Here is a 25,803-nt window from a genome sequence, read left to right on the forward strand (position 1 = left end):
CAAAGTCTCACTGCTCGTGCACTACATACTGCTCCCTGGAGAACTTTGGGCTAGATGCTGCTCCCTGGAGAACTTTCTAGTTGCTTAGCTAATAGAAAGGCATCATGTTGAAGTATCATGAGAGAAATAGGTCCCTGAAAGAGATCTGAAAGAGGGTAAGGTGTTTTATGAATTTTCATTTATTTCAAATACATGACATAACAAGTATGAAGAAGGAACAAATAAATCAACAATGATAGGCAAAATGTCATAATGAAAGTATTAGTAATTGCATCGACATCAGCATTTCACTTCAAGACTTCCAAAAAGCTGGTTGGTGCTATCCAACTGCAAAAGCTGATCATGAAAGCAGGTTCTGTGTGACAACTGAGTTGGCTTCAACACTGTGAGGTATTTCATGTCACAAGGAAAAAACTGGATTTAATCTGAGTAGGTCATCTAGCCCATCCCTTTGCCCTAAGCAGAACCGCTTATAAAGATACCATCTCTGATAGATGTATGTTGTCTGTTCTTAATGCTGTCTAATGAAGGTGACTTCATTCTCTACTTAGGCAGGCTATAACAGTTTTTCATTTTCATTGCATTAGAAAGTAGTCTTATGCTAATACCGAAGTTATATCTTGCAGTTTGAGCTCATTATTTCTCACCCCTGTAGCTGGGCCATAAAGGGCAGATTGATTGCTCCATTTGAATTCATAGCAGTCTGGACTCAGTTTGTTCACCCTTTTTTCATTCTCTGATTAAAAAACCCCTCTTGTCGTCTGTTCTCCTTTAAAATCTTTCCGGTTTCCACACCCTTTCCCGAGTGGAAATTCAAAGCTGACCAAAGAACTCTGGTGCACGATGGTAAATTCATAGTAGCAGACAGCACCTGCTGTTGGCATCATATCTGTATCTCCCCTTACATCGCAATTCTCCTCCCTCTACAAAATGATGCTACGCAGTGAATCCCAGCTGACCCCACAGGCCTCACACATGGTCAGGATTAGCTGTTCCATGCCCAGCGATGGCTGTTCTGGCTACAGAAATAGTCATCAGTCTGTCAGCATTCATTTTGTGGTGTGGGTTTACCGGGGGGGCAGATCATCGGCGGCCTGGAGCCTCTCTTCTAGCAACGTGTGTGTGTGGGGGGGGGGACAACAGACAAGTTACCCAGGCAGAGGCACCTGGCTCAGCAGCTCTCCACTCACCAGCGCCTTGTGTCCCTGTCAGCAGTAGTGATGAAATCTCTAACTCCTGTAGGATTGTCACCTCATAAACCTGTGTCTTAAGTAACCCACCTATGCTATTGCCGTTAATTAGCATTTCATCATTAACTTAGGCAATCCTCGGCTTTAACGAACACACACCTTTGCGTTCTCTCAAATCTGCTTAGAGATCTAAAAGGGCAATAATTATAGCACAAGATGTGAGAAAAATCCAACAAAGCCCTTTTTTCTCTCTCGTTTCGTCACGTCAGCCCTGAACTGCTGAGGCAGGCAGCTATTCTGGCGGGCTGCGCGACTGCTTATGGAAACAGGCCTCGGCTTCGAAACTCTGGCAATAGGCGCGTCCTCCGCCGCCGCCTGAGGAAAGGAAAGCCGAGCGGGGCCGGGTCACGGCACAGGGCGGGCCGCCCGGCCCCACCTCGGCTCAGCTCCGCAGGCAGCGGTAACCGCGCGCCTTACGGGCCCGGGCGCACAACCGCTCCCGCGGGGCGGGGCGGAGCCGGGGCTGGGGGGAGGGTGGTGCGGGCAGCGGTGGTGCATGCTGGGACGGCCCATATGAGGGGAGCGCCGGGAGGTGCCTTCCGCTCCCCTGACCTCTCACCCGGCGGCGGTCGGCGGCACAACACGGAAGTGCGATGGCGGCCGCGGCGGAGGAGGCAGCGGGAAGCGGCGGCGGCTCCCCGTCTTCTGCCCGGCGGCGGCTGCGCATCATCTCCGGGCACTTGCGGGGCTCGCCGCGGGCTTCGGAGCGGGAAGCGCTCTCCCCGAGCCCCTGCAAGGCGCAGGGGGGCTCCGCCGGGCCGGCCTCCGGCTCCATCCCGAAGAAGCGGTGGGTGCGGACGGGGGTCCCCGCGGGGCAGCGGGCCCCGGGCCGTGCCCGGGAGGTCCGCGCCGGGCTGGGCGGGCTCCCGGAGCGGGTCGGCTGTCGGTGCGGGTCGGCGCTAGGGCAGCGTGTGCTGCGGAGGGCGGTCTCGCTCCCGCCCGGGGACGGGCGTGGGCTGACGGGGCATGGGGGAGGCCCCGCGTGGGCTGTGCGGGGAGCTGCGGGGTTAGCAGGGCTGGGAGATATCGGGAAGGCAGTGGGGGGGAGGAGTACGAGGCTAAGCCCAAAACACGGGTAAAGTGCTGAAGCGATTCACCGCTGTAGGGAGGTGGTCTTCAACCTCTGACGTGTTTCTGTGGTACGTGCGATTGTGTTAAAAGGGAAAGTCGTTCACAGTCACATTAATAACTGGCGAAGACTTTCAAAGCCTTTAGTTCTCACTAAGGGGCTTTGATGCTCTTGCAGAAGGTGTTCAAAATACTTTGAGAATGCTATAATGAAGAATGCAGCACGTGTGAAAAGCAAGGTTTGTGTATGGGCTTTGAGTCCTGCTCTGTTAACAGACAAGTGACACCTTCACCTTATGTGAATGCCACCAAAAATGTACTCATAGATTAGGCTGTAACTCAAGTTTCTTAGAAATGAATAGTTTTAAGTCTATTAACTATCTTTTCTGTTTCTTACTGTATTTAGTAGTAAGGAATCTCAGGTCACATGAGACCAAGAGAAGAAAAATAGTCAAATTATCTGGTTCAAAATTGTTTCACTGGCTCTTAGATTTATTTTTATTTAATATTTTATTATAGTACCATTATATAGTTTAACATAATTTATCATCATGAGGCCCACATTTCTGCTGGGGCAGATTGGTATTTGTTTTGTGATTTCCCCTTTTTCAGTTGTAGATTTTCTGTATGTGTGTTGGCTTGCTATGCTGTAAGAGCATTTTAAGGTTTAGGTTATAGACAACCTGTTGCTCTCCATCGAACTGTGTAGAGGGACTAGTATGTTGGTGTATGGAGGCAGTAGAGAGGCAAATAGAGCAAGTAGCAGATAACAGAGTTGTTGCTCCTTTTAGGAAAATCCATTCAGCCCATGGTTTGCTCTCAACATTTTTCAAGAAGAGTGCAAGGGACAGTCTGAATTATTCTAACAGGCCATGTGTGGCCCAGGGCCACAAGCTGAGCTTGCCTGCTTTGGGAGGACTGGGATGCCATGGGCCTGTAGGCAAATGTTAACAACTTTGAAAGCCTTTAGTTCTCACTGACTGGGGTTTGATGTTCTTGCAAGGAGGTATGTCAAACAGTGCTGCTCGCTGGGAGAAATGAGTCATTCCAAAACTGTTGCCTTCCATATTGACTTTTTTTTCAGTGTGAATTTAGGAAGAAATCACTGTTTCTAAATTAAAAAAAAAAAAGTTTAGCTAATTTTCAGGTATTTATTTTAAATTTATTATAGTGTAATTTCTACAGTCAGTTATTCCATCCTTGAAAAGCAGGAGAAACAGGCTTTTGTAGAAATGCATGTGACCCAAAGGATAGCTTCTTTCTCTGTGGAAATACAGGCATAGTGAACTTAACACCTGTACTTCTACAAATTATTGACATTGCTCTCCCGTATTAGGATTTGCTATAGGATCATAATGGATTGCTATTTTTACTCTTGTTCTGGATTAAGAATGAAAATTGTGTTGCTTCAAGGAGTTTATGAGCAAAATGATACAACTGCTGGATACATTGCTGTGGGAGTGGAAGGGAGCTGCTGGAAAGCTTGGTCTGCGCTATAGATACAACTGACTTTATGTACCTGGAGCCCAGCCTTTTTGTATGTATAGAAGCAAAAGAACCTTAAAGGCGGCTGTATCTCTGTCTTAAGGTTCCCTCTGACCATCTGAAGTGGTTGAACCATGTCTGAGATGTTGCATGTGAAAATTCTGATACTTAAACATAGCTTGGATATGAGTGTCTAGGTAGAATTTGTGTTTGAGGATAATACCCAGGTTTTGAAGTGAGTGATGGGGGGATAAAGACAGTTCTTTTGCCTATACTGATTTGGAGGTGGCAAGTAGTGAACATCTGAGTCCTGTTCCAGAGACTTCCAGCTGATCTGGAGTTGGTTGATCTATTCATGAGACCTAGAAGGTTGATTGAAAAATATGGTAAAAATAACTGACCTATAGATGGGTACGGTGATGCTGCGTAATCAGTAATATTAGGACAATCCAAACCCAGGTGCTTTTTTCTTGTAATCTTCTCTATGATGATTCAGCTTTTCTGCCTCTTTTGAACTATTACTTTAACTTCTCCTACAAAAGCTGCAGCCAAAAATACCTTAAGCAAAATTTTTTGTTCATTATGCCTGTTACATCATTCCTGCAGTGTTTGAAATGCTGTCAAAGCTACAGATACTGTTGTACCAGATCTAGGTGCGCTTTCCTCATGTTGCATTTCTGCTGCAAAGTATTAGACTCCCTATGATGAAAAAACCCCTTTGTAGTACTTTAGCTGTATGTTTCTGATCACTGAAAAAATTTTTCTGGCTGTTTATCCAATAGTCACTAGACAGTCACCTGCAGGAATGTGGCTTTCTTGTTGATAGTTCAAAGACCAAACTGTTCAGAGTCTTATTCAGGTATTTTTCATCATCAGTGAGGGGAGGAAGGAGAATATGTGGAACTGACTGAGAGTCTGTGGGTGCTCATCTGACCATCCCTGTTCCCAAATAAAAATGCCTCTGAAGGCTAACCAATGTGTTTGCAAATTGATTTGTTTAAAGATTGCAATATGCTTCCTACTTTTTAAAATGGCAGTTATCAAGATGGGAAAATTCCTCCAAAAAGAAGCAACTCTTCTTAGATGAGTATCCTCTTGAGGAAAATCTTAGGTAGTATGAGTGGAGAGATTGTATTTCTTGGTGGCATTCCTGGCTTGAATTTCATATTTTAATTCAGTGTTGGAAGTGGAAGATCGGGATCATAGTTATAGAATGTGTGTTGAAGCCTTAACAGGATGATAGGCATGCTGAAAATCTTTACTAAAAAAATGGAGTTGGAAACAAACTCTTCCTTGAAATTACTTATTCTGAACTTTGATGTAATGCTCTTGACCTTTGTTGTCTGATTATTAGTAAGGTCACTTTGAGTGAATTAAAAGCTTAAATACAGTTATTTTGGAGATAAGTACATGATGTGTTCAACTTGTACTGCTTTGAAAACAGTAAGGTGCTGCAGTTCTTTAGAGAACAGTTGTGCTAGAGTAACTGTTATGTATGCTAGAATGTAAGAGTGCCTCAGAGGTGGAGCATGCACTGATGTTAATCTTGCCATAATAGCTTGTATTATAACTTACTCAAATCAAACTTTAAACAATTTGGCCATTGGGGAGGGAGTATCAATTGAGCGTAACTAAATGTTGACACAGTAGCTCGTAGGCTTAAATTTTTTCTGTCCTGGAGCAAGAGAAAGCAGAGCAGGATTTCCTGATTTTCCTATCTCTTTGTGGAGAAGCTTCTTTCCTGTGGGATGAGGAGAGGCTTGCGGGTCTCTTAATTATTATGGGCATACTGTTATCCAGGGTAAACTGAGGGATGAGTGTATAGCCCGCTGCCTGCTCTTTATCAAGTTCACACCCAGGCTGCTTGGGATGATGTGTTAATATTGCCATACCTTTCTACAGACTCTTGCAATTCTTGCTGTAGTTGCTGGTAATGATTATGACTATATTAAGCAGTAACATGAATTAACTTCTAAAGAGTTGATGATACTACTTGAATTTAACAAGTAACGTCACAGAAGCTTCATATCTTACCACCAATACTCAGAAATCTTTATTTTAAACACTGTTCTCTAAAGTGTTTATGCAACACTTGACACTAAACTGAATCCTGGTATAGCTGAGCTTAAGGTGGTGGAAACTTAGGGCAAAGAAGGAAATGTCTGGTGCCACTAGAGAGTCTAACAAATCAGAGGACTAAGAGCCTGTTGCATTGGGGAAAGTGTGGCAGTTCACAGGAGGCTCTGATTGCATCAAAGCAGTTAATTGCCTGTCATGATTAATGCTTGAAGTAGAGGAACAGTTAAAGAAAGGAGATTCTCATATGGAAACATTAGCCTGATAAAAGATCATAATCTGAATGCAAATATGACTTCATATGCAACAGCAATTCCTGTCCGTCATCTAGCTTCAAGTAGTTGAATGTCAGGCAGATGACATGTCAAGAAATACATAAGTAATGAATATGTAAATGAACATGTGCATACCTTTTTTTTGTAGTAGAGAAGTCTCTTCAAAGATAAAAACGAAACTGGTGTCAACTGGAATAGTAGGTGGGAAAGAGATAGCTTCTAGTAAAGTATTCTGTTGTATAAGAATCATCATTGGGCTAAGTGTGTCCTGAGAAGCACAAGTATAATGTCTTGGCTTTCCTGAGTTTTTAATTTGCCCTAATTGACTTCAGCTTTCTATGAAAGAACACTAGAGAAAAACATCAACTTCCTTATTCCTTGGGGCTTTATTTATTACAATGCGGTGAAATGAAGAGTAGTGAAATAGTTAAGGCTAAGAATATGTGTAAGGAGAGTTTTTTTAAAAAATACTGTTCTGATAAAGCAAATGTTAAAAGGCACAGTGTGCTTTGGAGTAGCTAAACCCTTGACGTCTTATTTTATGCATAAATCTTGTGTCTGCATTAGCTGCTTACTGTGGATGTAAACTGTAAATATTAACCCAGGTTTGTGTTGCCATATCAGATGTTCTGCAAACAGAATAGCAACCGAATCAGGTGTATGTGCAACTGCATGTGTTTAGCTGCAAGTGTGGGCTACAGAACTGAATGTGTCTAAGGTTATAAGAAAGATGTTATTTGACTTAAGACTTGAGAGCGATTACGTTTGGTTTGCTGCAGGGAAGATCCTCCAAGAGGGAAGAAATAGAAGAATGACAAACATGGTAGATACTCCTGGCTGGCAGCATGGCATTCTTCTCCAGATAAATGATGCTTTCGCAAAACAGTTCTTGAAGGGTTTCCTTGGGCTACATTCCCTTTCCTAATTTCCAGTAAATAAATAAAGTAAAATAGTAATTTACTATTAGCTTCAAAAACACTCTGGAGTAGCTGGCTTACTTGGTTAAGAAGTGTGACTGTGTAACCCAAACACAGAGACTGCTCTGGAGGAGAGGAAGGGTGACCTTCCAGTATCACCTGTGAAAGGAGTTCTGAATTTCCAGCTGGGGGTCTGAGTTGGTAACCAAAAATCCTGCTGATGAGGGCTTTGAGGAGTTACTGTTTGGGTGATGTCTTCTTGTAACTCCTTAGCACCATAATACTGCCTCAGTCTTACTTGCACCCATGTGCTGAGTTTTGCAAGAGCTCTACAACCTGCAAGACTTTTTTTTCATTGTTACGTTAGGCAAATACTAGTGCTGTAGCCCATGAGGTAGTCCTTAGAACTGCCACTTCAATATCCAAGAATGTGCAGGTTCTTGGATCGTGGAACAGGAGTGTCTGAGTTTTATGTACACATTGTTTTAATGCTGACTGTCAGCTGGTGATGAAATTGAAAATACTGGTGGTTATTGTGAGGAAATTGATGTGAGCATTGGCTTTGCTACACCTGAGTCACATTGATTCAGCTGGGTTGAATTGCAATTTCATCCTGCTTCTCTGAAGAAAATACATGAAACTGTCACTTGTCCTTTGAATAAATTAGCCTACTTGTCTAAGTTTTGTGTATAGTGTACCAGATCTTCAGATTATTTTGGAGAAAGAGAAAGTTTTGCTGATATTTATGTGCTTAGGTGGTATGTCGTGTAATGAGGCAACTCCATTATTTTATCTTGGTTCTGATATTTCATTGAACATAATCTCGTGACTTCATCATAAGTGGGGAAAAAAACCTTTGTGTTTACTTCTGGTATTATAATATTAATGTGATTTAGACCTTGGAAAACAGAAGACTCTCTACCTGTCTGTGATACTTTTCTTTTGCTGTGTGAAACACTTCTCGACTGGCAGTTGTATGTGTTGTGTATGCAGATGTCTGATATGCACTTATGACGTGAATTTGAAACTACCAAAAAATATACCCATAGTGTGATTTCCACATGGGTTGAACTTCAGTTGCTGAGCTTGGATACCTGTGGGAGATCCTGTGCTTGTTCTTCAGTTTCCTAGGGAGAGACAAGGACTTTTTCAGCCAGTTGCCATGCCTCTTACTAAAACATGAGATTTGGAAGGTGCTGGCAAGTACAGCTGTGTTGAAATAATGTAGGGCCGGAGGCCTCTGCCAGCCCAGCTGGATGCCTTGGGAGTGCTAGTTCACCTGGTGGGTGGGGGACCACCCTCCTGCCCCCCTGGGCTGGTCATGCTGCCATCTTGTGAGTTTCTGCCCAATTTGTAGGAACCTTAATGGTCATTTGGGAGCTTAATATAGTGCCTTGTGCTGTGATCTGAACAGTGTCCTGCCCAGTGTCTCCTTGATTATTTCATATCTAGTTTTCCAGAAAAATGCAGAAAACAATTGACTGGAGCAAATATTTTACTGTAAAAATCCTTATTACATTGAGTCAAACTAGTATTTCAGTGTTGGGCATTGTAATGAAAGTGCAATATTTAAATTCACTTAACCTAGTCACACTGTTTTCAGCTTCTATTGTCACTGTTACCATGGTAACTTGTCTTTCAGTTTTTTCCCTTAAGGCAATATCACTGTGTGTGTGTATAAAATATATATTAAAATGTTAAACGAGCTTTGCTTTATAGTACTTCATACATTTCAGTAGTGAATTTCTGGCTCTTAAGGTAGAAGACAAGAAATAATTGCTCATTTCCTACTATTTCTGGCTAAAATACTCTGTGTTTCTGTCAAAGATGAAAGTAGGGTTAGTGAGCTTGATGTTTTGTTGAAACAAATGTACTGAATAAAAAAGGTGCTGTCTTTACGTGAGAGTTCAGGCACAATACAGAGCTGAGTAACACTGAGTTTAAAGCGAGAATAATACCATATGTTGATGAGTCTGCCTTTGCTATGTATGTTCTTGGAAAGGGATCTGAGAAGAAAAATAGAAGGGTGTGTAAATTATGTCTTGCTACACATAGAACATGTGTAGCATGAACATATCAGTTGACTAGGCCAAACTGAGCATCTTTTTTTCAGGCTGGGGCATGAAACTTTTCAACATGTCTTGAGGTGTTTAGATATTAAAGTATTCAGGTATTGTACAGGGTATTCAGTTGGGTTTTTTTGTTTTCCCATTTAGCAATCAAATTCTTGAAGCTTTGAAAAATGAGGACAGAAACTATTACTGCAAGGGAAATTTTGTTTCAGATGGTACAAAATACCGAAGTGTTAGGGGATAGGTAGCTTGTAAAACTCTAGGTAGGTATAATGGTGGTACATATTAGTTGCAGATCAATGTGTAGTTTGTGTCCATTGGCCTCAGAGCCCAGATTGAACACATTGACTACTCATACATGGAGGGAGCTCTTAATGTGTGCTTACATCTGCGGATGCTCAGCAATTCTTTCTGCCCCTTACACTCTTCTGGAATATGAGTATAATACTGAAATTTTTGGGAATGAAAACCATGGGAAATGTAGAAGGCTACATTGACTGCTCAGTCACAGCTTGGATCATTCTTGAGAGCCAAGGTAAACATGATGCTAATCTGGCAGGCAGCTGTAATTGCTACACCAGGGCATTACAGAGGGCAGTGGGGGTACTGCACTGGAGCTGGGGTGTGAAAAGCTTTTTCTAAGGAATGGTGGCTGTATAAATAATACTGCAAAAGGGCAGTATGAAAATGAAGAAGAGGGAGGAATGCTCTTACAACACTCATGATAAGAAAGTGTTGTAAGAGACTTTTTTCCTCGTTTGCCTTCTGTTTCTTATTATGCTGTCAAACTCAGTTTCAATTTCCAAATGTAAGCTGGAAAGATAAGGAAATGCAGAGCAGGTATGTGTTACAGGGTGTTTCCCTTTCTTGAGGGAGCTGGAGTAGTGAGGCAGACCAGGGGAAGAACATACTTATTCAGGAGTAGTTTAACCTGAAAATAAACTCTTAGGAGTTAAAACTCTTAACCTCTGTTCTGTATTTTAAAGGCTGATGAAAACACCAGGTAGTTTAACAACAACCTGGGAAAGCAGGCCTAACACAAACCTGGAAAAGGCAAACAACTGAGAATGCAGTCAGCTTAGCAGAAAGACTTTGTATCTGGGTCTTTGTTTATTGCCTTAGTTAATAGTACCTCCCCTGGATTTTGTGGCAAGTATCTCTCTGTACTGCCATCAGGACTAGTGATAGTTTCAAAGGTGTGCTTTATCAGTTTATCTCATCTCACTAGTTCCTTTAGAGTCTGCTCTTTTGTGTCTTGGTCTGTCTCCAGCTTTGCAGATAGTTTCTCTAGCCTGTTTCGTGCATCATACTTGGCATGCTTACTGTGGAACTGCCTTGCAAGAAGACTTACCCCTCTAAATTATGGGGAAGCTACTTGAGCCTTACTCAAATCTTGCTTAATAATATCAAGTATGATTTGACAAACTGCAGAGATCAGGTATATAGAAATACTACATTTAGTCAGCAGAGGGAGAAATCTTACCTTGAGGAGGACAGCAATGATGGGCATTTGAGGGGAGCATTTAGTTTACAAAAATAAAATAAATGCCACTTGAGTTGGTCAATTGTGTGTCAGCCTGTTCTCAGCTAGGAACAGCTCAACTGTATATGACAGTGCCTTTGTGGAATTTCTTATGTATATTTATAAATATTGTGTATATTTATATGTAGTATATGGAATACATGTAAAAATAGGCAAGACTGCATAACATGCATTAATAACACTTTCATAATTGGTCATGTCAGTGCATAGCGCAAGGCATTCCTGTGCTATCAAACATGAATGGATCCTTGCCCTTTTCTGAGTGAACATTACATGTGTAAAGATTGGCTGCCTCCTCTCTTGATACTCAAACAGAAGGGCTTCTGTATCTGGACAATTGTCTGCTCAAACAGTTTAATTTTGGCTAAAATTTTACAATCAGTGCCTCAATGTGAAAGAAAAACACAAAACCACTATTTTGCAAAACTGTATCAGTTACTGAGTACTGAAACTTGTCTATAAAGTTTGCTAAATCTGCTAAATTTGTCGAAGGCTTGTTGAAATATCCGATTCAAACAATTGTAATGAAATACATGTCCCTGTGCTTTTTCCATTTGATTAATTAAAACCTTGTGTATAGGCAGCTTGAAAATGAATTTTGATTAAGCCAAGTCTATTTAATTACAACACTGACAGTATGTCAGCAGCCTATGTTAATATTATCTTTATAATGAAGGCCTTTGGTAATCCATCATCACCCAGTTATCTTGTTTGTAATGCTGGAGTTATAACTGACTTGAGGCAGTGCTTTCTCTGAATTGCGAGGTCTTTTTGAAATGGTTACCCTCCGCATTATCTTACTCTATACAGTCAAAGAATAAAAGCCACATTCCCTGTATATAGTGGACCGAGGTAAATAATCTGTTTTCAGACTTAAGATGCCTTTTTGTTAACTAAAATTCAGGTTTGGGTTAGTATTTAATTTCTAATGCAAATCAATGGCGAACTTTTAAGGCAAAGTTAGATTAGTGTGTAATTATTCTTTGTGTATCTGAGTATTAAATATGTTTACACTGTTATACTTCTGATGAATTTATAATAATTAGATCCTCTGTCTTGGTATGGTTGTGCTTAAGGTATTTCAATTTTATGCATGTATTTTAGTAGTTGTTAGTTTGAGGGATTTTGTATTCCCTTTCTTACAGTGACATGCTTTAAGGTCGCATTCAGGTTGTATTTGGTATGTTATTCCTGTAGCTCTTTTTTTTTGGTTGTGGTGTTTTTTTTTTACTTTCCAAAACACATTTTCAATCCAGATGTGTCTGAGTGCCTCATCAAATGACTGTTATTAAAAATGCAGTAGGATTACAGTAGTGAAGTCAAACAACTAATACTTAAGTTTATTCTCTTGACAGAAAATAATAATAATGCTAAATGTCTCTTTCATTCTGAAAATATTTAGCTGTTACCTATTTGTGTGTTAGTATTTATGTATGGATTGAAAAACAAACATCTTTCAAACATTGCTCTTGCCAATTTGAGACTATCACCATACAGTGTGCATTGGCTTAAGCTCGTTGTTGCTTTTCTAAAGCATCTTCTCTTTCAAGTCTTAGGATACAGTCTGAAGGAGTAATGGTTGCGGCTGGAGAATGACTTTTAGCTCTAAGATAGGCACCTTTGATATGTACTTGATTTCTTGAATTGCTATCTGATAAGACTTTTTTCCAAAGCCATATAACTGCAAATCATTTTGGGTTTATAATATGTTAACGTTGTCACTTACATATTTTTCTGCCTTTTAAGGCAAGAACTTCTGAAGTGGAATGGATGGGGGTATAATGACTCCAAATTCATCTTTAATAAGAAGGGTCAAGCAGAATTCACAGGGAAAAGGTAAGTTGAAAATTTATATAACTGAAGTATCTTTAGTGATTTTTTTTTTTTAAGACTTTACAAACTGCACTGTTCAGTTAATCCAAAGAAGGCAAAAAACTTGCTTTGTCTTGTAGAATAAGTTATTAATTGTTTTGCATTTAGGAGGTTTACTGAATTGTATACCCAATAGTCTAATATGTAGTAAAACAGACTGTGTGGCTTATTGGAAGGTTTATTAAAAGTATTATAAAGACAAATTAATGTGAGTCTTCTCTGTAACTTGATATACTCTGTACATTAAACTTCCCTTGGAAAACGGAATCAGACAGAGTCTGCACCATGTTCTAAACATTTAGATAACATGCAGCAGGCCAGTGCAGTTCTGCCAGTTTTGAGAATCTCTTGGGCATCAACAAGTTGCTTTATTAAACTCCCAATTTGTGTGTTAGGTTTCATAACCATTATGCATGGAGCTACTTTATCCACTGAGCTTAACAATAAAAACTGCTTTTCAGTTGTATGTTCAGTAGTAGCAACACTTCTGATTTATTACCTGCTAGCCCTTTGTACAGCAAGCTTGTTTTTCTCAGAAATATTTTTTTTGGAGGAAGTGACATTAAAATTAAGTTTCCTTGGGGATCTCTTAACTTTCTTCCAGTGGGATTTAAGCCTGTCACTTGACATCTTACTGTTTTATTTTCTGCCTCAGTGAAAAGTAGTCTTGCAGTCTCTTCCCTGGTTTAAATACTATGCTTTTTGTAAGAGTAAATAAAAAGAATGGGGAGGAGAAATAAGTTTGAAATAAGTACTGTCCTTCAGAAAAATTCTTTTCTGGTCTTTGAGTTTACATAAAGTAGCATGAGCTAGTTTCAGACAAAGCTGCAAAAACTGAACTGTGATGTTGAACACTTCAATCCTTAATTTCTTAATTTTCAGGCCCAGGTTAAAATGCAGCACCTTGCCTTAAGCGCTTGAGTTCGCTGTATAATATTTAGGGACATATTGGTGATCTCTTACCTCTTGCCAAGATACTGACTCTTATTTTGTCACTCATTCCTTCATGTGATATTTTTAGTTTATCTGGGATAGGTTATGCTGCACAGAAAACTTATACAGTGTGCTTTGAAGGAAAAAAAGGTGAAGGGCCAGACTTTGATTTTTTTGTGTTGTTTTTAGGAGGAAGCATCGAGGCTGCTGTTCAATAGATGATTATGAGTTGCTGTTCTAGAATGGGGGGGAGAATGGTGGTGTTTTTCCCCATCTGCATTCTCTCTAACTGATACATAATATTAGAAATGCCCTGTTGGGCCACACCAGTGTAGTTTCTATGGAATAGTTTGTCACAGTGGCGAAAAAGCTTTTGAAGTGAAAATAGGAGAATAGACATCTGCAAAGATGTTGTAGGTGCCTCATCTTTTTAGCATCCACTTACAGATCTGTTGTCCATAAATTTGTCTAATGGCGTTCAAGTCTGCTGATGCTGTCTGCCTCTACAGCATCCCATGGCAGAAAATTCCAGGTTGCTGTTGTGTAAAGTGCTTGTGTTTTAAACCAGGTATCCTTTACTGTGTTGCAGAATTAGCTGAATGATAGTTCTTCAGCCTATCTACTACTTTTATATAAGACTCATTCGTATCCTCTCTTCTTTCTCTCCATACTGAGGAGTCCTGAGCCTTTTAGTCTGTGCTTGTAAGGCCGCTTGGTCTTTACAGTTACTGTTCTCTGAACCCTCTCTAGCTCCATCTTTTTGGAGACACAGGGGCAAAAACTGCGTGCAGCACTCGAGGTGTGAATACACCAGGGTTCTACAGAGCAGCAAAAAGAGATGAACTGCTGTCTGTCTTAATACCTGCCCTGTTGCTCATAACACCGTTGGCTGCTGTTGTATGTTGTCAGTGAAGATGCCATGATTTTTCTTATACTGACTACCAGTCTGATTCTGCAAAATATGCAAGTAATGGCTTTTTTTTGCTCTTGCAATTGTGTACATCTTCCATCTTAATTTGTCTGCTTAAATTTTTTAAGGTCCTGAGTTCCTTCCTATCAGTGTAGTATCTGTCTACCCAAAAGACCTTAATATTATTTACCTGGTTGGAGAGTCCACTGATGAATCAGATCACTGATGAAGACATCATGTAAAACTGGTCCCGGTACCAGTATGTGGCAAGCTGCACTCCTGAGTGTGTCTTGGACAATAATCCCTGCCCTTTGCTTCTTATCTTAACTTTATCTTACTCTTCAGCCCGTGGAAGAACCTTTCCCTCAGTACTGTAGCGATGTATTTTCTTAAATAGCTTTTGGGGTGAACACCTGTGGAAGTATAGAGTGTGGAATTTCATGTTCATTGTATGCTCTTTACTAACTTCCTGGTTTTATACCGATAGAACTCTAAGGGTTAGTGAAATAAGATTTCCCTTTATGAAAGCCCTGTTGACTTTCCCAACAGACCATGCTTTTCCATGTAGTAAATGATCTTTTTATTATAGACTCCACCATCTCACGAGGGATAGATGATACTTGCTAGTCTGAGTAACTAAACCTATTTTTTAGGGGCTTGGGGAGTGGGAGGAGGTCTTTTGGGGGGCTTCTTGCACCATCAACATACATACTAAACTTGCTTCCTGAGAAATTGTGTGTTGCATTCTGTGCAGTAAACTCACTAACTTCCTAACTTCTGTCTGTATCTTGACTTAAAAGTTGTTGCTGTTGTTGTTCTCATAGCTTTACTTTGTCCTTTGAATAAGTGATTTAAGGTTACCCTTGCAAGCCAGCTGTAGTAATAGGTTGGCAATACCAAAAAGTATGTCTGGAGAGGAGAACACACCAAGCTGACTTGAGTTTCTCTACCTTTGTTGCAAACTCCTGACACAAATGCATTAAACTTTCATTGCTTATTGCTGCTCTTCATAGAATTCACTTCACTGTTTCATATGGATATGATGAAGCAATAACAGCTGTCACAGGAAGAAGGACTGAATGCTGTCTTCCAGGCTGAAGAGTGTAGCTTGAGTTATGGTTGTAGCCTTTTATCTCTAGGAATAGAGTAGGGGTTTTTGCAGTAGGAGAACTGGGAGGTAGTTGAGTTGAGGAAACAAAAGGAACTGATCTTTCTGTGTAATAGGTGACTTAGTTGTAGAGTTGGTTGCAACAGCTGTGAAGGACAGGGTCATAATTAGATTAACAGTGATTGAAAAATCTTAGAAGGAAGACCCATTAGGCCTAAGGCAGTGACCCAGGTGCCAGCTGTAGTAAGGCTTCTCAGCTGCTGAAAGATCTTAATACCAAAGAAAGGTCCTTTTTTCTCTTCTCAGAATGCTTGTGCATACACAAACATGCACAAGGTGTGTATGTGTATACAATTAATAGCAGTATTTTCTACCTTTTCAAGTCTGTCCCCAGCCTTATTTGTTTTCACATGGTACACATGATCACAAACAGCTCCTCTGTCCCTTGTAAATCTTCATTTATCACATAGGTAAGCTCTTGCCAAAGAGCTTGTGACAGAATTTCACATTGCTTGATGGGTTCTGATGAGGGAGGAACCTTTAACACTTTTTCTTGAAAACATGTAAGGTGTACTGAGCTGGATTTGAGTGTCCGAGACTGCTGTTTACATTGCAGTGTGTCTATACATACATGTCTTCTATCTGTAACTGGCACGTAAACTGTGACACTGCTTTTTATGCTACTGAAAGGGAGAGACCTTTCTTCAAAGTAAAGATGGAAGGGTGAGATATCTGAAAAGCCTTATGCCACAATTCCCAAAGATCATGAACAAAGTAATACCTAACATGTTGACAATTGATTTGATTTTGTGTCAAGTATAGAACAGTTAATACATTAATAAAATGTGCAGTTGCTTGAAAACTAAACCTGCAGAAGCTTTGCCGGCTTGTAGGTAAAGAGTTTAATGTAAAACTTATGTTTGTGCATACATAGAATCGAAAGAAGTGTATCTGACATACATTCTTTTAATTTAAAATGACCCTATGTAATATTGACTTTTCAGGTACAGATTAGGTGGTATGGTATTACCAACTTTTAAGGAATGGATAGAAAAAACCTTTGGAGCAAGTCTGGAGCACAAAACTACCTCTAGAGTAAGTAAATAGCTGAACCAGTTCCTTTGAACATTAGTCTTGGTGATAATCAAGACCACACTGTTAAAGATGATTCAGCTGTTGTCCTGAAGGTCATGTTGCACATAATTGATTTAAATATAGTGTATTAAAACCTCAGTTTTTGAAAAAAGTATTTGATGTAGAGCTACTACATGAAACCTTCAATGACTTAGCATGACTTGTGGTTCCAGGCTAACTGGTAGTACTCTTATTGGAATGGAAGTTTCCAACAAAGGGGAGTTTTTTGTCCATGTTTGTAAGTTGCTTTTCAAGACTGTAGAAACTGTTAGCCTAGAGGGAATTGTTTATGCAACTTTAATGTTGTTCATAACAAAGACAGAAGCTACAGTGAAGTTATATTGTGCTGTGTTTTCAGTGTATTTAAATGATATCAAAGGTCTTATTTGACAGGAATTTTTTTTACATGTCTGGGCGCTGAAAACTGGCTACCAGAATACTCAAGATTGAACTGAATGTTTTCAGAAAAAGAACACATTTAGAATGTTCTGTGTTTTTCGTGTTTGTTTTTTTTTAAAAGAGTAACTCATGTTAGAGTCATGAGACCTGACTTCCTTTCTAAGAAGAGTTCCTTTGAGGCTGCAAGTTCCTGACTAGATAGCTGCTTAAGCAGGGTTGGATGCAGGCTGTGCTTGTACAGTGACTGTAGCAACCCTGCTTTAGGTAACAGTTTTACCCATTTCTTGAGTGAGTTCAAGATTGCATTTTCTCTGAAGCAGGTAATCTCATAGGGCCTGAAAAATTGCATGTTTCTTCAGTCTTTTAAGACATTCTTTCGTCTGCTATAATTTGCAGGATATCAACCTGCCATTACATTTTGAAAAAATTAATCTTGATGTGTTTTCCTTGACCAGGATTGGTTTTAACTGGCTGCTTTAACTTGCTGTGACCAGAGGTCTTGAGAGCTGTTGTTCCCTTTCTACAAGTAGAGGAAATATAGAATGAAGTAGAGTTGGAGGACAAGGGCAGATTCTTGGATAGTATCTTGATTCCACAGCATGTCTTGCAAATCAGCTTTTCAGGATATCTGCCAGCAGTGTTGAATGCTTTCCTGTTACGTTATGTTCCTCTGGTTCTGATGTTCTTGTTGCGATCTGAAACAGGCTGACTACCTTGACACAGAATAGGACTCTTCAGTGTCCAGTATATATCTGGACTTCACATAGCTATTCTCAACTACTATGGTGGGTCCCCCATTTTTCATGTTTCCATCGTAGTTCCTAGTTTATATTTCAGGTTGTCATGCTATGTTGGTTTTTCACCTTCTATTATCATTAGAGCATGAAGAAACTCAGGTATAGGAACAGCAGTAGGAGAGGGATCTTTTAGTCTGTGTATCTCATCTCTTCCTGCCTCTCTTGTATAAGACTGGAGGATTCCCTGTTGCATGCAACTTTTCTGTTACAATTAACAACAGTAAATGTACCTGCTGCTTCTGTGATGCTTAAGGCCTGATGACTTTTTTTCTTCTTTCAGACTAGACTTATCGCAGACAGCAGTTTAGACTTAGTTCACATAGGCTTCCTGTCTAGCCTTTCAGTGCACAAATCTTAAAATATTTCAGTCCCATAAGAATACATAAAGCTGTATTTTTGTTTGGCATTGTCTGTAATATTTTTATAGATGAATATTAACTTCTCAATCTTAAAAACTAAAGGATTAAAATACTTGTGGGAGAGAGAAAATCCAGATACTTACAACAATTCCTTGCAGATGGTTTTAGCTTTAAGTAGTTTCTGTCCCTCTTATGGAGAGCAAAGATCTTCAGGCACTTGGTATTCAACTTGAAATTATATGAAATAGTTCTGTCCATGGAAATCTGTGAAGAAACCAAAGTTCAAAACAGAAAATGTAAGCACAGCTAGGAGGGATTTTTTTAAAGTGGTTTAAAGATCTTTATTTGGTACCTATTAGTTTGTTTCTATGTTTCCTAAGTTTGCCAGAGCTCTACCTTTTGGGTTAGCAAACAGCACCGTGTGAATGTGCATTAATAGCAGAATAGTAAGAGCTAAGAGCAACAATCCAAGATCTGACTTCCTCTGTGCTTATTGTGACTGGCCCCTAAAATCATGATTTCTCTGTAGCAGTGTGCTGCTCACCTGTACAACACTTAATCTCAACTTTTGTGTTTGTAGGTGACAAAGTGAATATGTTATTGGAAGGAGGGAAAATCCTTTTTCTCAGATGCCCGACACCTCATTTTAAGAAGTATGATATTATCCTTAAAGCAAGTCAGAACAGCACATATCCTCTTCCAGAAGTGAAATTGTTGTTAAAACTATATTTTCATTAGGTGATGTGTCCCATATGGAAACTCTAATACACGCACTTGACTATCCTTTTGAACCTCTAAATGTTGTTAGCTATCAGTCATGAATGTATCTCATATGCATACTGCTTTCTGAATTATCCCTGTAAGTACTCTTAATTTCTACATATCGTGTACAGTGGACACAGGTAGGCCAATTCCATCACCATGGACCTCTTAACTACCTGAAAACTTTCCTGTTGAAGTTTAAATCTTCCCTTCTGCTCTCAAGACTTTGAGACTCAAACCATTTAGAATAGACTGCTGCCATGGTGGCAGATGGGAGACTATTAATTTCTATTTTCCTTGCTGTTAGCTTTGTAACTGGTGCTATCCTCTAAGCTTTTATCTTAAGACACATAGCACGAAGCATCAGCTGTTCTGGAGGTTATGTAGAGCAAAGACAGGCGAAACTCTGTTCCAGGAAAGAGAACTTGGATGGATGAAGTATACCTTTTGTAGAAGGCTGAAACTTCAGAAGGTAAAAAAAAAAAGTGAATTCAGTTTTGCTCTTTTCTTTTTGTACTTGTCAAGGAACACAGGCTAGGCTTGTCAAAGAAATGTCTAAGTTTCTTTGACGATGTGGAACACTTAAAATACAAATACCTGGTGGTAGGGCTGTAAGCAAGCTCTTTCTGGCATCACTAGGTAGCCTGTAGTCTTTCCTGATAGCTTTATAACAAAACTGCAAGCATGTTCTTCTATTTGAGTTGAAGATGATGGCAGTTAATTTGCCAGCAAGGTTTTCATGACAGAAGTTTGAAAGCACTGCACTATGTTTTAACTAATTTTTGTGCAATTCCTAATTTTTAAGAGTGTATTTAAGATAAAAGATGTGGTAGTGAAAAATTTTCAGTTCTCCTGTTCTTAGACTTCAGGGACTCTAAGTAGAAATAAGATTTTTGACCAATACTTTCTTTCAAAATAGGGGTTGGAGTTGAGAAGTTAGTTTTTAGTCATAAGACAAGCTTTATAGCTGATTAAAGAGCTCCTTACTTAGAGGCCATTTGTAATAGGAGACATATTCCTTTAAGGAGGTTACCCATAGAAAAGTATAAATGAGTTTATTGGCTCAATTTTGAAGGAGGAAAAAAATGTTTTGGTTTTTTTTCGAACCTTCAAAGCACTTAAAAGTAATACACTTAATGTTTACAAAGTTCTTATTTTTTTGGAACTGGGTCCTGTAAAGAATCCTCATTCTTTAAGTGGGTTTAAAAAGTTGACACATGAACTACATTTTTATGTGTCTGATATCTAAAGTGGACTTTAGAAAAGATAATTAACTGGCTAGTTCTGCACTTTGAGAAGCCATAAGAATGCTATACAAGCCATCTGTCATAAGGACCTAGAAGAATGGGTGGTTAGAAAACCTTAAGCAGGGGTTCTCCCTCTGCACTTGAGAACCTTGCTTCAAGGCCTGTTGGTAAGCCAAAATGTCCAGTGTAGCTTCTTTGAAAGAAAAACTTTTTTCCAAGGTGTTGATCAGGACTTCTAGCTAGAGGCTTTCTGGAAACACCTGCATGTTTCTGACCAAACATGGATTTTATAAAGTTTTTTCTGATGTGTGTGGTATATTTAAAGCATGCCAGTTGTGTGAGATGAGTCAGACTTAGTTTTGCCTTGCTTTGGACTTCTGATTAGGCTTTAGTCTGACAGAGACTTGGCTTTCAGTATATGATGGGAGGAGAGGAAATGGGTTGGTAGAAACAGAACTGTAAGTAGAAGAATTTGCAGACTGGGTAGTGGCTTTAGTATGTATTTTTCTGTATTGGAGGAGGAATTTATAGTCAAAAAGGAATTTTGACCTTTAGTCTCTACCGCTTTATCAACAGGAGGATCTTTAGTTCTGTTCAGACAGCTCTTTTTCTTGGCTCTTGAAGCCTTTAAAAAGGTATTTTGTTCAGTATGTACTTACAAGCCAGTGCATTTCTCCACATTGATCAAGAAGAAAAAAGCTAGCAATGTGCTGCTGAAATAAAACTTTCTGTGTGCATCTAGTCAGCTGAGTACCAGGTAGGACAAGTGGGATCAATGACTGAATGTGAGGAAGAGAGCTTTGTATTTCTGGTCTTAAATAGTTGTGTTTGGATATCAGTTAGTGTTAACCTGTTTTTATTATTTCTGCTGTACGGAAGTGCTGTAAGAGTGAACCTACCTTTAATGAACACATTTTCTTGTATTGTAGGCATCCTTAAATGTTAATGATGTACCTCCATCCATTGTAAATGAAGAATTTCTTCAGGATCTTAGAGCCACTAAAATCTCATATTCACAGGATGCAGAAGATAGGGTATTCAGAGCTCATGGTAAGATAACTTCATTTATTTAACTGTGCTGCTTTTGATGCTTCCTTGTTTGAACTTGTTAACTTACTCTTTGTGTTTCAGGTCACTGCCTACATGAGATATTTGTACTCAGGGAAGGAATGTTTAAGCGAATTCCTGATATAGTTGTATGGCCTGGTAAGCTTTAGTTGTCTTATTCTCCCTTCTGATCTGGGAGGCTATTGTGTACTAAACTCCTGTGCTTTCTTGTCATGGGGAAGCTGTCTCTTGGTTCACCAACTTCCTCAGTTTCTGTAAAGACAAGTGAATTTTCTCATGAATGGTAATCATGATTGTTTAACATCTGGATTGCAGGTTGTGCCTGTGAAACCCCATCATTTAATGGGGAAGTCAAATTTATTACTAAATACAGCTGAAGTTTCTGTTGACAGCTGAATTAATGACTTAAGTAACCACAGTGTGATTTGAACTTGTATGTTCACCAAGAATAGCTGTCTAAATGATAGTCTAAACCTTGTTTTTTAAAGGAGTACATGATGGTAGAAGGGTATAGTGAAATCTTTGTATTAAAGAACTTTGTGATATGACATACTGTACTTTAATAAAAAAGGTATAATACGTGTAACTCCTATCAGAACACTTTACAAAGGATCGCTGACTTGGAGCAGTGCAATCTGAGTGCAGGCTGGGCCCACTTTAGAGTAATAACTAATGCTGTTGTAGATAATACGGAGCAGAAAACATGCTTGCTTCTATGCAGTAGAAGAATACAAATACTTAAACTGATACAACTTTAGTTGCAGACTTGTGTGAATTTTCTACTTCAGTCATATTTCTCTAGTCACTAGGAACTACTTTCCATGTGCTACTTCTTAGTAGCTAATCAAAAAGTCATTTGATCCAAGTACCTGCTAGTTCAGATGTATGAATCCAACTCTTCCCTTACTTTTTTATAACTCTTTCTGATACTTTGGTAGCTGCACTGCATTAGAAGCCCCAAAATTCCTGAATAAGAAGTTAGTCTTAGCTCAGTTTTGCTCCCTTGATTTAGGAGAAAAAAAAAAAAAATCACATATGAGAAGCATAAAGAGGAACTATAAGATACATCTCATTAATTGAGGACAGGTACTGACATGACAGCAGTGGTGACTATGAACAGCACTTGCCACAGCTTTATTTTGTGCAGCTCCAAAAGCAACTGAAATGTGATTGACTAGCTTTGTTTAAAGCTGCTCTGTGTGACAACAGCGAAGTAGCCACAGTTCTTAAGCCTATTTATTCAGTTCTGCTCGTTCTCCGCTGTTTGTACAAACTTGCGTACGCACTGTATTTGATTTCTTTTTTTGATCCTTTTCCTTGCCTGTGCACAAGCATTTCTGCTTCCCTCTGAGCAGATACAGAATGCATTCTGAAAAAGTAAATTTCACCAGCAACTCCATTTTTTGAAACTGAATGTCAGCCAGGAAGAGACAGATGTGTTGTTCAGCCCTCAAACGAGACTTCTCACCCAAAATAAATGGGACAGCCTATTTTCGATAAAAGCTTTAAACTTGATTTGTTCTCCAAGATAGCTAAATTCATTGTTACCTGTTTGATAGCCCATCTTGCCTTGAGAATTTGCAGGAGGTCTTAATTCATGAGTAGAGCAGACTAAGACTGTAGTTAGTTATTCAAATGCAGAATTGTTTCAGGTCTAAACTTTACCCTGGAATTCCGATACTTCAGAGCCTAGCTCTTTAGTGCCAAACTCTTTGAAATGTCTTCCTTGCTGGTGTCAAAAGGAGCTGCTGCTTATTCAGACTGCAATATTTAGTACTAAGCACAAATCCTGTTCTTTTAACTGTTTGGACTTTTTTAGTTTGCCATGAAGATGTAGTTAAAATTGTGGAATTAGCCTGCAAACACAATCTCTGCATAATACCGTTTGGTGGTAAGTGTTATGAAATCTCAAATCTCTTTAATGTTACTAGTGGCAATGAATTCTACCTGAATTCAATTCGAATGTGATCTTAGTAATATATTGTGCCAATAATTTAATAGTTAGATTTTTTTTAGTAGTATTTTAAGTGTGGTCTTAATTTCTTTTTATGGTCTTGCAGTATTAAAAGCTGTTATATTCAATTTAGTGGAAGTTATTAAAAGTATGTCAACACCTTGAATATTGAATGTGCAAAAAGAGTAATTATATGAAGCTGAAATCTACCTCTGTGCCTTGGAAGTCATCTAGGAAATAAATCAAGAGATTAAAATATCTCTGTTAGAGAGGTATCATGTTTTTGGACACATCGCGGTGCTGGGTTCCCACAAACATGTATAAAGTAGGGGTTTTTTGGTTGTACTGTTGAAGCTCATAGGTCCAGGGAGGATTGTGGTCAGACGGTAATGCAAAATTGTTAACCATAATTCTAATTTCCTTTTAGACATTGTTCAGTTTGAAAGTTAGAAATGGTCATGGCAAGGCATTTTCAGCAAGTGTTCAGGGTACAGAGTACAGGTTAAGGCCTGTATAATCGGTGTCCTTCTCAGCCTAAAGAATTTCTAAAGGATTTCAGGCTTCTAATCATGGGTGCTTTTTCCTCTAAGCCTGCTGAAGTAGAGTGGTGAGCTACCTTGTTTTGACTTGGAGCTCAGGGAACATACAATGTTGGCTTTCATGAGCTCATTCTGCACAAAACTTTTTGTCAAGAACTCTTAATTCTGTGGGATAATATGTGTGTTTTACTTGGTACTTGCTTATGCTGTAGGAGCATAGCCTCTGTAGGAAGGACACGTGTTTGAGAAGATGAGCATGTCAGTTGAAGGCAATACCAAACTAATGGAGCTGGTTTCTCCCTAAAACATTCTCACCCTTGCCAGATACATCTGGAGAGCTGTAAGACTGCTACAAGTCACCTTTGGTACTAGTAAATTGGTATAGCTGAAAGCAGCACTATTGACTATCTCTTGTTCACTGACCAGGATACAGGAAGATCTTAAGATTGCTTTCCAAGTCTGTTTACACTGAACTACGGTCAGCTTCTGGAGTTATTACTATAGGGGAAAATGCCACCTTTCCTATCATTGGAAGCAAAGGTGATAGGCTCTATTGCTCTTGAAGAGTGTTTTATTAGTTGGCACTGTCTCTACTTGCCATTGGTCTCCTTGGTTGATCTGGTGTCTCTCTCTCTAGCTTGCTGTGGATCTTTTTAACATCCTAGTCTCTTTTTTCCTATGGCTTTTGTAGTCTTTGAGAAGCCAAAGGCTTCTTGGAGGCTGTTCTGTGATATCCTATGAAGATACAGTAGAAACCTCTGGAGAAGCTTGACATTTGGTTTTATCCTTTTCTTAAAAATTATACCCTTTCAGTTTCTTGCTTTCAGATAAGTATTGCATTCCTGTATTAGACCACTTAAGTCAACTTTTTAAGATAGAAGTCTAGTGGCTTTCATGGTGATCTCAAGAATATATAGAAACCATAGCCATCTCTTTCTTGGATGGCTTCGTTATTTCTTATCCTTCCTTGTTTTTAAAATGCTGTTCTGGACTTAACAGAAGCAGCTGAGATGGTCACAGAATTTCATGTTTTATCAAGTGCTGTTAAAGCATTGTCAGCTCTAATGCTGCCTTGATTTATGTGAAAGCCAGTTTGGGAGAAGGGACAGCCTTAAAAGGCTAATCACTAGCCTCAAACAGTTAACTTCAGTGATCTTACTTGATGTTCAATATCAGAAAGGAGGAAGAGAGGGATGGTATGTGGAAGAAAAGCTACCTGAGAATTTTATAATCACAATGTCACTCCCGTATTTGCAGGAGGGACGAGTGTCTCTAGTGCCCTTGAATGTCCGGAAGAAGAAAAAAGAACAATTGTCTCACTGGATACATCACAAATGGTATGCCTATCTTAATTTTCTTTATTTTTAAAATTAATCTACAGTAACTTTGAATGGTGATCGCTAGAGAATGACATTTCTTTCTTTGCGAGAATAAAGTAAGGATTGAAGTATTAGTCTGTACCATGCATGATTAAATTGGTACTCCTTCAGTTTAAGTGGTATTTTGCTGATGTTTTCTTTGTACTACTTCATATGACCTGTATGTAATTAATAAGGAAAAAATCACCATTAAGCCTTCTTATAGCAGCTTTAGGTGAAAATCAGAGGAAACTATTCTATACTGGAACTTGTATCTGAAGTTAAATGAAAGGCTAGGAGGAAGTTATTTGCTGTTGCAAATTTCACTAGTTTTTGCAGACTTAAAAATACTTAAAGCAAAGGTTGGTAAGGTGACCTAGTATCAACAAATCAACTTGAAGGATCAACTTTAAAGGAAAAAATCCTAGATTTTTGTGTAGATAGCATCTTGAGAGTATGAAGTTCATAGCTTTATGGCAGTTTAAAAATGAAGTTCTGTAACATAGTGCTAGTTTTCATCTTTTCATTATGAAGGAGCTTTATACTTTTAAAATGATAGCTTTATGACTACATGGTAATGAGATGCTTAAACAGCTCTGTATGTTTGATGTAAGGCTCTACTGCCTCTGAGCACCTGCTGACCTTACTAACTCCTTTAGCCTTGATGATAAGATGTG

General features: G+C 39.3%; 1 protein-coding gene across 1 annotated transcript in view; it reads left to right on the forward strand.

Moving 5' to 3' along the window:
- Window positions 1-1,843: 1,843 nt before the first annotated feature.
- AGPS (alkylglycerone phosphate synthase) overlaps window positions 1,844-25,803 on the forward strand; it is a gene marked incomplete at both ends in the record, with an annotated part of 56,103 nt that continues 32,143 nt past the window's right edge. The window contains 7 exons of the mRNA XM_082001463.1: window positions 1,844-2,037; window positions 12,433-12,522; window positions 16,514-16,604; window positions 21,137-21,257; window positions 21,339-21,413; window positions 23,095-23,166; window positions 25,026-25,105. Coding sequence (XP_081857589.1) covers window positions 1,844-2,037; window positions 12,433-12,522; window positions 16,514-16,604; window positions 21,137-21,257; window positions 21,339-21,413; window positions 23,095-23,166; window positions 25,026-25,105 — 723 coding nt within the window. The remainder of the gene's footprint in view (window positions 2,038-12,432; window positions 12,523-16,513; window positions 16,605-21,136; window positions 21,258-21,338; window positions 21,414-23,094; window positions 23,167-25,025; window positions 25,106-25,803) is intronic.

The sequence above is a fragment of the Phaethon aethereus genome, assembly GCF_964289735.1.
Source record: "Phaethon aethereus genome assembly, chromosome: 6".
Classification (NCBI taxonomy): Eukaryota; Metazoa; Chordata; class Aves; order Phaethontiformes; family Phaethontidae; genus Phaethon; species Phaethon aethereus.